Genomic DNA, 14,059 nt, shown 5'->3' on the forward strand with positions numbered 1-14,059 from the left:
TCCTATTTTATTGATATAATACAGACATTTGGCTGTTCCTAATGTTGTTCGTTGGCTAATGGTGTTTCTTTACTTAAAGGGCTGTATTAATTTTTTTGTCGTACTTCCTGCAAAAGGACCTTTTTTTTTTAGGGATGGCGATAAGAAACTATAAGTCTGTCTCGTTTGATATTTCACGTGTTTAAACTTTTCCTCTGTTTTTGAACTATATTGTCAAATTAGAACAACAATGGTTTATCATTGGTAAATTAACCGCGAAACAACACCGTGCGAATGTTTTCTTTTTTATTGCAACCCTATACAGCAGAAAAAGTGTAACGAAAGAAAGCGTTTAAGAACACAACAAGACACGTAAAGCGAAATACATTAAACTCAATTCGATGTGCAGACCTACCGCCTCACGGCGTTATCTAGGTGGATAGGGTTATCAAACGAGTCAAGAGAATGTCCGTTGTGCGGGTAAGGGACGTTTCCGTTAGTCGGGTAAGGCACACGCCGCTGTCCGTTGCGCCTGCTGTTGCCATTCGACATCGTGGAGTCGGCCGATATCATGTGCGGCATCGGCACCTGTTGCATGGTGGATGGCAGGTAGTACGGCTGTGGGTTATTATCCGCGAGCTGATTCGGTCGGTACGACTTGGCCACGACATTCTGCTGCTGGCGGCGAGGTCGCTTGCCGTGCCTTCCGCTCGGATAGGAATACACGAAGTCGTCCATCTGCGATGTACTGAAGCCCTGGTTGTCGAAGCGGCCGCGGTCGTGTCGGTGCTGGTAGGTGCGATTTACCAGCTTTCGCGAGTCCCTGCGCTTGCCGCGCAAACAGCAGCACACCAGAGCGGCTCCAACCACCAGCACGATCGCGCCGCTGATGACGGCCACAATGAGTGCTATCTGGAAGTTGGTCAGGCCCGGGATTCCATTATCTGCAGGCGAAAACTGTCATTTTCACTTTATAGCACTATCGTAAAACCAGTTCAAATCGGAATACGCAATTAGGTTCATGGGTTTTCCTATTTTTTAATATTTTTACGTCGCTTTATTAAATAACGTTTTTCTTTCTTGCAGACGTTCATTCGACTACGTTGTGATGTTTTTGTGTTAGTACTCCAGTCGTTCATACTAATTGTAAACTTTTCGTAGACTTTTTATGGCGCTTTACTTTCCAACAGCACTGAAAGTTTATTTTTGTTCGTTTTTTTATTTCTACTGACAGTACTTTATGGCCATTATGAACAAAACCATAAGTTTAAATAATTTTGTCAAGTCAGTCCTTTAAAGTTTCCTATTAATGTGATTATTTAAAACGTCAGTTAAATACTCAAACAAGCGTTATTCGAACTGAGCGCTGGCGTTAGAAGTCATACCTTCTTCGCACAGAATCGTCCGGCCCGACCACTCCATGTCGCTGTTGCCGACACATGTCCGTTTCGGTTCCCCGACCGTTGCGTACTCTTTGTGACAGGCATATATAATGTAGGAGTCGAACGGCACGGTGATGTTGTTGGCAATGGGTAGCGATTGTCCGTTCGGCGTGTATAGACTCCAGGTACCGTGCGAGGGAGGGTAGAGCTTGTCGTTGATTGAACACGAAATCTCTGGAAAATTATATCCAGACGATTATGATTGGCTAAAGCAGAGCTAGGTGCAGAGCGGAATAAAAAATGAAACCAAAAATTATAATATCTAGGACGGTGTCTTAGTTGCAGGTTAGAAAAGGGTAACATAAATGCAAGTTTTTTCAACTTTAAGTTTTTTTAAAAACGTCATTTTTAGATTTCTATAAATTTTAAATCTAAAAACTTGGACTATTTTAATCATTTATAATACTTCGTTAAATACCTTGATTGATAGCTGTATTTGACTGATTAAAAAACTGAAAAAAGAAATCTTTAACTTAAAAATAGTAAATTTTGGGCCGCCAAATAATACGAAAATAAGAAATGAATAAACGTTTTAAGGTCAGTCAAAAAAAAATTAACATCTTCGTTTGAATTTTCAGCAAAACAATTACGCTTAACCTAAAAACTGTTAAAAACTATTTATGTGCATGAAAAACAGTATTACTAAACGGCGGGCCTGTTTAAGTTATGAAAACTAAATCTCCACATTAGTCCTATTACTATAAATAAATCACCTGCTGAGCCTTCGATTATGTTATTCAAGGTTAATAAAATTGGCATTCTATTATTTTGATTTTGTTTCCGAGCTCGATAATTGTCACTGTATCGGTTAATGACTGCGGTAATTGTCAATATATAGCTGACTGTGACAAACACATTTTTTCACGTTCGAAAGCTTATAATATCATAATTGTGTAAAAAGAGATTTGCTTTATCATCTTGCATTGTGCCTTTTTGCAAACGTGCAAGTCGGTTCTATACAAACATATCGAAACCGGCTTATCAAGTAAACTCGTAAAGCCAGTTCGAGCCGTTCCACCGCGTAAACCACTGAACTATACGAAGTGTTTATCGGGAACAAATTGTAAACAGATAACACGTTCCTGTCGCCATATCGTAGCAGTCGACAAACGTCAGCGAAAAATAAAAAAAATCACCTTAATGTTTACATTAAATATATTGTATGCCGTCTTAACAAAATCCACAAACTTCCAAACTTTGTGTTAACCAATAGCTCCCATAAACTTGAAAAACGTATTTAATACCAGGCTGTTTATCTGAGGTCTTAAATGACGGCAAATTTCGGCAAATGTCATTTGAGGTGGGTCGGGTCAATATATATAATTTCTAGTTATTCATACTTTACGCGCTATAATATTACAACAGCCGTAAAAATACTCGCGATTGGATTAACATTCGCGTAGTATGACAAGCAAAGATCTTTTTTGAATATAGGCAAATATTTTCAGTGTAAAGCAGCCACGCATATATGGAAAGAATACCACGAGTAGTACGGGAAATTTGCAGTGTTCAGTCATTTCGAAAGCGACCTGGTATCACTATTCTAAACTGCTGATCAAATAACTTGACCACCGATGGCCTATTATTAAACACCGTTCAAAATACCGACTTTGGACAGGATATGCCGATTAGGATAACAGTAAAACTGAAGTTAAAAATCGTACCTGAGCACACCGGAAAGAAGGTGTCGTTCTCATTGCTCCATCGTCCCTGCTTGTTGCAGAAAATTTCTACCTTTGCCTGTTCGACTTTAGTGAAAGCATAGCCAGGCAGGCACTCGTAGATCACCGGAGAACCACCGAAGTAAAATTCTTCTTCCACACCAATCACTGTGGCCGTTGTGTTAATCGGGGTCGGAGAAGAGCAGCGGACAGCTAAATAAAATAATCGCAAAATTATAAAAATATACACAAATTTTACGTGGCATTCATAAAAAATAGGATTTTTCTTTCTTTAATCACTGTTGCCTTGGTTGTTTCTATACAACTGCATTTGGCTTGGTTTATCTGCACCACCACGAAAGTTGTTTGGCAAAATATAACCCTTTGCCTTAAAGAAACAAGCTATTTGGTAGATATTTTGAAGGTGTTTTTTAGTACAGATTAGTGGGTTTAAAAGTAAAAGGAGTCTTTCTCGACACGCATAAGAACAAAACCACGCACAGCCTTACGCTGTTTCGGCTCAGTTTGTCTTATCTACCCGGTGTTACCTGCCGTAAAACGCCGAAGGGTAACATGTGGAAAGTTGAGCTGTGCTACTTTAGCCCACTTACGTCTGCACGGGTTGGTGCTGTCGTTCCAATTATTGTCGTTCTCGCACAATCGAACTCGACCGTGATCATTTGGGGTGTAGCCTTCGTCACAGGCGAGGGTTACCGCCCTGCCAGCCTTCACTGTCTGGTTCCGGGTGCCGTTTATAACGACGACTCCTGGGTAGCCAGGTCCGATGAAGTTGTCGCAGTCTAAAAACAGCCGTGCTGTTATAGTTTGTTCAAGTCAAACGCCATGTCGAATGTACCTATATAAGTGTGACTTTAAAACAAAACGCAATATGGGATATTTATTTTCTACCCCAAAGAATTCTTTCCAGAGCTATTGAAGGCCCCTACGTAAAACCACTACGCAAACAATGGCGGATTCGGGGTATTTGTTTTTTTAATTAAAAAAATATCACACGGCGCCTTGATGCCCAAAACACTGCCATGCCATAATGATAGCATAATAATAACGAAGAATATACGCCCGAAGCGCAAAACAGTTTTGCGTTTACATATAACGATGGCATAAAAATATAGTTCGACAGGCTCTCAGGACCACATTTGGCACGTGGGTCTGAACCACGCTAAGACAATGTAAAAATTCTTAGCCACACGAAGTTTTAAAATATAGTGCAATGAATGTAGGATTGCACGGCTATCACGCGGTCCACAACTACATGATAACACTAAACTATTCATAGGTAACTCGCGGCCCACTAAAAATGACTTTGCGGCCCACATTTGGGCCACAACCCACAGTTTGATGACAACTGGTGTATCGCGACGTCTACATTCGCACAATCCGCAGATGCGTTATCGCCCGTTTGCACGATATACACCCGAAAGTTCTTGCGCGATGCATTATGCTTGCAGAGTGATGGAAATACGTGTGCTAAATGGTTTTCAAACAACCCACAAATGAATCATACGATGTAAAAAGTCACAATGCACCTACGACAATTGGTTTAACTATACCATGTACCAAATTATTTTGTTCATGCGAATAAAAAAAACATAAACTTACATGCAAATTTGCTGTTGGATTTAAAGTGCATTTGAAAACCGGTGTCGCCAACTGCGTTGTCTGACTGAAACTCAATTCTGACTTGATTTCCTGTTGACTCCAGTTGGTAATCAGTCTGTGAACCGCAAAGAGTGTCCATCCATGTTCTTGGGCTTCGCTCCGGGTCGTCGTAAATCTTAACGTAATCCTGCGTACAACCTTCTGGCAGGGGTTGCTCCAGGGCGAAGCTGCAAAAAAGTAAAGTGAAAAATATTTCCCGTATATGGACCCACCGTAACAGTAAGGCAGAAAAAGTCGACTGGTTCTATTTACCTCTTAAGGATATGGCTCGCCTGGAGTAGTCAGTGATTAAAACAAAAACGAATGCACTATTTTACCGGCTTGCGTAATCAATACCTTCGGCTTAGCTCTACTAATTTGACTCCTAAAGTTATTTAAATGTATTTTATTACGGTCTTAAAATTTAGATCTTCTGGTTGACTCACCATGAGATGAGAAATACTCTGCCGTTAAAAACACAGTTAACATATAAGATCCATATATAGTTACTGCTTTTAGAACATTAATTGCTACCCCAGCAAAGCATAACTTAACAAATAATGTTCTATCCCAATAAGTATTCTAAATATAAGTGATGAAGCGCCAAATTGTTTAGCATTGCCCCTAAATTTTAAACGCTCTTGACGACATTGCACAAAATATTTCGGCTGCGACTAACAACCAACTTTCCTGTAAAACGATAAACAACAGAAATAGTTCAGTTGAACTATTTTGATATCAGGCTGTGTAATAAAATCAGAAGCTTACTTCAAAAACGACATCTGAACAGTTCGGTTCGGGGACACTGTTATAATCCACTGGCAGGAGACATCGTGAGGGTAAAGCCCAGGATAATTGGGTGTGGTGATCACACCGTTGTTTTCGTAAATCATCCCACCGCAAACGTCGCTGGACTGTAAATTGTAGGTGACGTCTAGACAACAGTAAAACAATCGAGTTGATTTTAAATCGTACCGGAGGAGAAATTATGCTGACATATAGTTTTGCTGATACTAATTTTTGCAGAGGTTATTGCTCTAGTCTGGGAATGTTTGTGAAACTTTACTTATTACTTTTGCGTTTGGCTTAAAAATTACATACATATCTAAATTAACATTGGTGATTCGTTTGGTTGATTTAAAAATATTTTTTCTTTACTTTTCGGTAAGTTGTTAATTTATAGAAAGTAGTCTACAACAGTTGCGCCTCTTGTCAATGATACACTATTTCAATATTTCGAAGTTTTCGAAGACACTTTAGGACATTTAGTGCGACGTGCAGAACACCACATATATCGGACTTTTTCAGATTAACAAAACTCACTTCGAAATCCAGAAACCCAGTTTCGGTCGACATTTTCAGGGTTGCAAGTAAACCCGTCGCCTTCGTATCCTTTGCCACAATTGCACGTGTAGCTGCCAACTGTGTTAAAGCAGTCGGCGTGTCGGTCGCACATATTGCTGCTGGCATGTGCACATTCGTCTTTATCTGTTTGCACGACACTTTTATTTCAAGCAAATAATATTTCATAAAGATAAAATGACATCTTGCTATGTAAAAACTTGATCAAGGTTTAAATAAAAATATACTTTGACCTGATGAAACACTGTTGTGCGAAAGCTTGTCGATAACTCAATACAATGTGTCATTACAGTGCCATAAAAAAAAAAAAAAAAAAAAAAAAAAAAAAAAAATATGAAGAATTAAACGACGTTTTAATTTTGAGTTTAACAATTAGCGGACACAATTAAAAATTTTAACGAAAGCGTTTACTAAAAATTAGCTGCACAGCAGATGGAGTATTTAATTATCCCTGCCTTTGCGACAGCTCTTTACAGTCCTACGAAAGGTCATCCTAAACAATTTAGAAAAATGTTAGGCAAATAAGAACGTTTATGAAGAACAGGTAATAACGACGTTCGCGCAATAAATATTTACCGCTGCATTTGACTGTTGATCCGGACCATTTGCCATTCTCTTCGCAACGCAGTTCCGTGACGACTTCGCCTCCCGAGTTGTATGGTACAAAGCCCCTCTTGCACTGAATTTGCAACACCGAATTGACGGAATATTGTTGTCCTACCACCGCTATGCCTCGGTTAAGAACAGGCTTGTTGCAGTCTGCATTCAAATAAACACTTTGACCGCCAGGAAAGAAACGACGGCTAGACCATGCATTTTAATGTAGTAACTGCTATTTGAGGCATGCAAGTGTCTCTAACATAAAACAAGTGAGTTAATCAAATTAGTATGTCTTATTTTTAGGCATTTTTTGTAATTTGATTCATGTCTGTGAATAACCCAATATATAGTTACGCACCTAAGTAGTAATGATGTGTTTTATTTATAAAAGCGTTGAGGTTTCTGATTAGTTTAGTGAGCTTTATAGGTTAGCGGGTGTAAACAAAGAAAATGACTTTACAGTTGTTATACAAATTAATTTTAGATTGAACTTTATATTTACGAGTCTAGCACATCGCAAATTGAGACAGCGTTTACCTGCAAAACATTTATACGCGACATGGAGGCAATCAGCGTTGTCCTTGCATTGACTTCCCTCTTCATCTAAAGGTTTTCCCAGTGTTTTGTCGTTATTAAAAAAGGTGCAGACGCGCTGTCCGTTACATAAGCTCCTTAGTTTGGGTAATGCGGTGCCGGGACTACATTGGATATCCTTGCGGTCGTTTCTCTTGAACGATATCGTCGCAACGTTGACTGATTTGCCCTCTGGACACACCATGTTCACCTCACCGTTGGAACCGCACGTAACAAGTTGTTTTAAGGGGTCTAGAATAAGAACTATTGGTTAGATAAAAAACAACAATTTGGTTGTTTAAAAGTTGTCGCTCGGCAATAGATGATAATCGTCATATAGAAGGTCTTTGTTTCAAAAGATATATTGAACAATTATTATTTCAAACGATATTAAAATTTACAATGTGTATTACAGTCCAATGTATATGATTTGCTGTTTACTGCTATACATTAAATATAACACTGGTCGACAAATTTTCATTTTTTTCTAAACGAGAATATGAGTATTTCATCTTAGATGTATTTTTCACACTGATTCCGAACATATATTTTTAAGATATTTAAAATTTTATGGAAAAAGCGCTTTGAAAACAACGCACAGCTGTGATACATGGCCTTAAAAACGTCTGACATATAATTTGTTTATACACATAACTCGATTCACCACAATAGTACTTCTATGATGGAATGTTTAACTATTCCCCTTTATAAAATCCTTGGTGACGGGGTTTTAGAGCTTAAATGTCATTTTTGTTCATCACTAACTCAACCCAGGTTTTCTGGAAATAATTTTAACTAAGTGTGCAAAAATGCATTTTGAGTGGCTTGCACAACCCATCTAAACGCTAAGCGACCGGAAAATAATGCAATTTGCATTTTCTAAAAAGTTTTCACACAGTCACTAAATGCCAGCCAAGCGCGTAATTCCAACGTTTTACATTTGCATCCTTTGTAATTTTAATAATATTTTGTTCCATTAAGATTCCTATCGTTTTGCTTAACGTAGTGAAAACTGTTTTTAGAGGAATGCTAAATATAGAATCCAACTTTTCTATTCCTATAACAAAAAGATTTTCCAAGGGGTGTAACGTTTGTGAATATTAGCCACTTAGGAGAAAGCGGGGCAAAACGGACCCCCGGGGCAAAACGGACCTTCTGAACAGTGACTATCGTCAAAAAAACGTTTGTCGACAAAAATCAGACTGATTCGATTTCGCACAAACCAGGGAGGGGAGAAAATGTGTTTGGGGGATATTGATATAAGGATAGCGCAGTAAAATGATGCGTTTAGTAAAGACGGGGTTACTTTTTTGCTAAATAATTTGTAGGTAAGGGTGTGTTTATTAATCCGAAAAAGCGTTTTAAGTTGAACGATTTTAAAGAAACCAGGTTTTCATGCGACTGATAGTGTTGGGGCAAAATGGACCCCTCACAAGTTAATTTGTTATTACTAGCCTACAACTGCACTGTTTGTATTTTTGATTAGCCTTTCAGTAAGACATTTTGGAAATTGAATAAAATTAAATAATAAATCATTATTTTATATGTTTAGATCAGTTTTGTAGGAAGGCCAAACAATCAGAAATTTTACCAATATCTGTTGTAAAAAAGCTCGATTGCTATTTGTTTTAATACTTATGAGATGGTATCAGGGGCGCCCGCAAAAAGTTTTCCAGGGGGGGCAATCAGGGGCGTAACCATAAATCAAAAAAGGGTCCTGAGTTTTCAACTTGGGGAATTCCCCCTTTCCGCCTGATGTTATTGAATAATGACGTCATTAAAACAGTGACAATATGACGTCATAGAATGGTGATTGCAAGAAGAGATAGAAAAGAAACAGCCAAATACGTCCAGCAATAGCAACCACGTGCGTCGTCGACAATCCTGTCAGGCGCCAGCTGCGAAACCACAGTGTGCAATCGTTAACTTTAGGCAAAAAAACAAACCAAGACCTTAAAATATGTGTGTTTAATTCTGGTAGAATCATACATAATTCGACTATCAGCAGCGCAGTTTTCAAGTTCCATGAACGGAACTAGCGCTCAGTTCTAAATTACAAGCAAGCCTTTCACCACGTGCAATACTAAACGAAGATCGTTTTTACCGGGTGTTATTATGCCACGATTGGCGCAACATCTGCGCCGAGCTGTGTAACAAGTCAGTTAAATAACAAGCTGTGGTTGTGGGGAAATAAGTCGTGTCCATTGCGCACACTTAGCACGTGGTCTTAGTAGAGTATGCTAAAAGAGCATAATTTTGCGTTAACTATCATTACTTAAAAATTTATACTTAAAAACGTGCACGACAGTCACCATTATACCTCCTTTTAAGAATCTGCTTCATTTAAACAAATGTCGATGCTACACCAACATCGGATATTAGCGTAGAGACCGAACAGCGAGAAACATACTGCGTATAACTTGGCGTTTTTCAGCGAGAAAAAAAGAAATAATGTTTGACTTAGCGTTGTCAATTGTCGAATACACACTTGCTAATCAGTCAACTTAAACCAGCGCTTCTCAACCAGTGGGGGCCATAAGAACATTTGAGGTGGGCCACAGACCAATTTAAAAAGCTAGATTTAGTTTCATTTGTGTCATTGTATTTAATTTTAAAGGAATAATGGTTTGGCAGAAACTAAAAAGGAATGTAAACTTATTGTTCAGTCGCAAGTATCTCACTAATGCACGGTTGATTAAATAATCTGTTTTGAAATATGTTCTGCTGTGTTTTGTTCTAAATCAGGGGTGGCACGCGACCTAATAAAAAATGGCACGCAAGCCCTCCTAAAATAGGCTACTTAATTTGTTATTCACCCAATTGTCAAAAAACATTTTATTTATTTACTTTATTTTGTACAGTAAATTGCTAATTTTTTATACAGTAAAATCATTCTAATACTATAACAATATATTGTAGTGGAGGCTAGCATTTACATCACTATAAAGTTTGGTGTGAGGAAACAAGAAGCAAAATTCAGCTCACCGACGGACAGTTTGCTGCAGTAAACGCACTGCTATAGGCTACGGCTTTATTGTTTTTAAAAATGCGCTTTTATTATTAGAAAGAATTAGTTACTAAACTTTGGCACGGGAAGAAGTTATAGGATAAAAATTGGCACGCCGGCATGATTGAGTTGGACACCCCTGTTCTAAACCTATTTTAAAGGTTTTTCTTTCATAAAAATTCTATTGGGCCACAGAATTTTTTTGCAACGTACATGGGCCACGAAAGAAAAAAAGGTTGAGAACCACTGACCTAAACAAACAACGAAAGAGAAAAACTATCCAGCGTTTACGGTCGACAAAACTAAAAACGAAAAACGGCGTTTTGCGCTTGATTTTAGCTTCGCATTAGATTAAGACGCGTGACCCAATTACTTAAAAAGCACACCGCTTCGAACAGTTTGCTAAACCATGACAAAAACGAACCAAAAACGATAATATCACTTACAAAAAGGGGGGTTAGAACTCCCGCCCCCTACTGGATACGCCACCAGGGGCAATGGATAGTGTATATTATTTTTAACCTTCGTAAGTAATACATATTACACAAACAAATAATACTAATAATCACATTTTGAAATTCCAGGGGGGGGGGGGGGGCAAGTGCCCCCCCTTGCCCCCCCTTGCGGGCGCTAATGGGTGGTATACATTAAGATAAATGTAAGGCAGTTTACGTACGGTACGGCCTATTTATTACCATGTAACTTACAAAGAGTGACAATACTACCAGTACTTAGTATAGTGCTATTTTGTTTGTTTTTTGTATGTTTTGGCTTACTTTAGTAAAATATTTTCAAGCTATAAAGGCGCCATGTATACCATTACTTAAATTATGACGTAACGTTGTGACGTAACTTGTGGCAATATCTCTGAAAATTTCTACTCGTCACTTGAACACAAATCCTTGATCCGGCATTTCCACACAACAATTAAGGCACATAAATTATATTTTATAAGTGGGGTCCGTTTTGCCCCGCCAGGGGTCCGTTTTGCCCCGTTTAAAAATCGACAACAAAAGTATTTATTCAGAAGGTATACTTTCTGTTGTTTTTTTTAGCATAGGAGTACCTTTCAGAAAGACCTTTCAGTTGATACCCTATTCATCAAAAAATATTTTGTGAAACTCGTAATATAGCATTTATCCCTTAAGGGGTCCGTTTTGCCCCGCCTTCCCCTACAGTTCCTTATAGGCTTATGGTCTCTTAGGGATGCAGTTGGTGGCCCGGCTGTTGTACCAAGAATGGCCATCTACTGTAGGTTGTCTAAGTTTTATTTCCGTTTAGTACTACATCAATCTCACGCAAGTTGTTGAGTTTTAAACCTGATATAAGCAGTTATGACTTTAATTTAAAAAACATGCATCAATAGTAAGGCTGTTTAAATCTGTCTGGAAAATATCGTTTGCTTTTGTTCTGCTGTAGTGCTACGAGAACCTCTTTAAACAACATTTATACTTAGCTCAGAAGTGATTAACTGGTTATACATCTGGAAATTCAAAAACTTAATTACAAAAAAGTTAATAAAATATCTTTATTATACTGTTTTTTAGAAATATCAGTAATAAAACAGATAGAATGGTGCGTGAGCCACATTATAGTTCGATAAGGTCACAGTGCGCAATGTACCTATATTTATATTACAGCAAAACTTCGAAAAAAATAAAAATCGAACATTTCAAAAAGCTGATGAGCTAGAAAAAAGAAGGTCATTTTCAGAATCAGCGCTGAAAACACATTAAAAATCAATCTACCACATCTCCGTTTCAAATTTGCTGTTGACCAGTGTAATGATAAACTGTTATGTAAAAACACGTTTAACTTTAACAATATTACAACACACACTATAGGCTACTTTGAAAATAAAGAAAACAGTAGGCCTAGATATGGAATACACTCACCATCGTCCCTCTTTATTCTTACATCTGCGTCCACAAATGAGAATATTACTAAACATGTACATAATCCAGCCGTACGTATTATGCTCATATTGTAAAACCTGGTAATTTATAAACTATACAACATAATTTTACTTCACTATGAACTCTAAATGTAATTCAATTGAGCTAGAGCAATTTAGCTTTCCAACAGTAGTAAAAGGTATTAACCATTTAGTAAATAATCCCAAGCCTCGAAAAAACTAAAAGCAGATTATCTTTTAAGAAGCACTGAAATCTCATTGGCAATAAGTTACTAACAAGTATCTTAAAATATCTTTAAGGCATCGTTACACTGCAGTATGTTAATACTAGTATGAAAACTAGTATAAAGTGAAACAACATCGCTTTATGCAAAAAAAAATCACACTTAAACAATTTGTCAAAACTTAGTATCTTTTTTTCAGAGTTTAACTACCCCTGCTCTTTCTTTCTTTGTAAAGCTGCATATTCTCCAAATCAACGTGGTCATGTGTTTATATTGTCGTGGAAACACGGCACGTCATTTCTTAATGTCCACCCGGTAATTGACGTACCAACCCAGCAATTAACATCAACACTTGGGCCTACACAATGGCAATTATTCTGACCTAGACGCGTCTGATAACGGCAGATTTCATATCAACTTAAACAATTAGTGTAATGTAGACTGTACTGATTTCAAATTCAGCCATTTATTTTGCTTAAAAATTAACTAAAAGCTATAGCACTCACAACCTTACAAAATAACAGTTTTAACTTTAAACCTTTTATGTTTGGAATTACACGTATAGGTAAGGCTAACGTCGACGAATCAGGAGAAGATAGCATCATAGTCAACTAGCCGGTTTTAAGAATGTGACATAGCCGGGGGGCTTCAGTGTCACGGGAAAGCGCTAATCATACGCTGACAGTCTTATTTAAAACATAGAAGGCTATCAGCTTCGGGTACTAAGGTGTTGTCGTCTTAGTTTCTTCTCAACATACAACGTCGTAAAGGGAACGGTAATTAGGCACTACCAATCGCTCGAACCAGAGAAACTCCCTATTCATCGTTCAATTGCTATTTGATGAAATATTATATAGGACGAAAACCATACCGTTTGCAGTCTTTCTTTAAGGGATGTCAGATAACTCGTGTTTTTTTCTGACAACAGTTTGCTAATAAATTAATTTAGAGCAGGGGTTCTTAAACTGGGGTCCATGAAGGTCTAATTGAAACATTAGCGTATATTTAGGGAGTACTCAATTTATTAAAGAAAAAAAATTATTTAAAAATAAAAAAGGTTTTGCAGGACCTAAATCAGCAAGTTTGTAAAGTCTATTTGTACCGTGACGTATTTTTTGGCCTTCAGTGGTCCACGCGAGATGAAACAAAAGTTTAGGGGTCCGCGGTAAAAAAAGTTTAAGAACCCCTGATTTAGAGTGCTGTCAAATTTAATATTAAGTTTACCAACTGTAATAATTAGGGTGATTATGTTTTGACATAAAAATTTAAAAATTTTTGACTAATATTGGATATTAAAAGGTAAATTAAAACAATATTAATGCATGGTCAATAGCATCAAAAAATATTTGGAAAATCTGTTTTTCTAACGAGCTTTTTTAAACACATGAGTTAAGCTAGACTTAAAATCAATTAAAATCCTTTCGCAAATACATATTGTTTTTTAAAGAATTTTCAATATGCAAAATCAATTCAAAAACGTTATAACTATCCTGATACAAACGCTTCCGCTGTTTATTTTTTGCACAGGTTGAAAATACAAAACCAAACCTATTTGAAATAAGAAACACATCTTTGCAAAACAACATTTTAATCCTAGAACTCGTTCATATCGCATACGAGAACAAAATATGCGGTTA

At 37.4% G+C, this 14,059-nt stretch overlaps 1 protein-coding gene across 1 annotated transcript; it reads right to left on the bottom strand.

Annotated features, from left to right (window-relative positions):
• Positions 1-271: 271 nt before the first annotated feature.
• On the bottom strand, positions 272-12,317 carry LOC146163889 (sushi, von Willebrand factor type A, EGF and pentraxin domain-containing protein 1-like). Its single transcript, XM_083382377.1, has 10 exons — positions 12,179-12,317; positions 7,241-7,528; positions 6,680-6,862; positions 6,065-6,229; positions 5,510-5,675; positions 4,703-4,929; positions 3,694-3,882; positions 3,086-3,295; positions 1,365-1,595; positions 272-923 (listed from the first exon to the last, which is right to left on the bottom strand). The coding sequence occupies exons 1-10, from the start codon at positions 12,264-12,266 to the stop codon at positions 391-393; spliced, it is 2,280 nt and encodes a 759-aa protein (XP_083238503.1). The 5' UTR covers positions 12,267-12,317; the 3' UTR covers positions 272-390.
• Positions 12,318-14,059: the final 1,742 nt, after the last annotated feature.

Source organism: Ascidiella aspersa, chromosome 2 (genome assembly GCF_963924565.1).
Source record: "Ascidiella aspersa chromosome 2, kaAscAspe10.2, whole genome shotgun sequence".
Lineage (NCBI taxonomy): Eukaryota > Metazoa > Chordata > Ascidiacea > Phlebobranchia > Ascidiidae > Ascidiella > Ascidiella aspersa.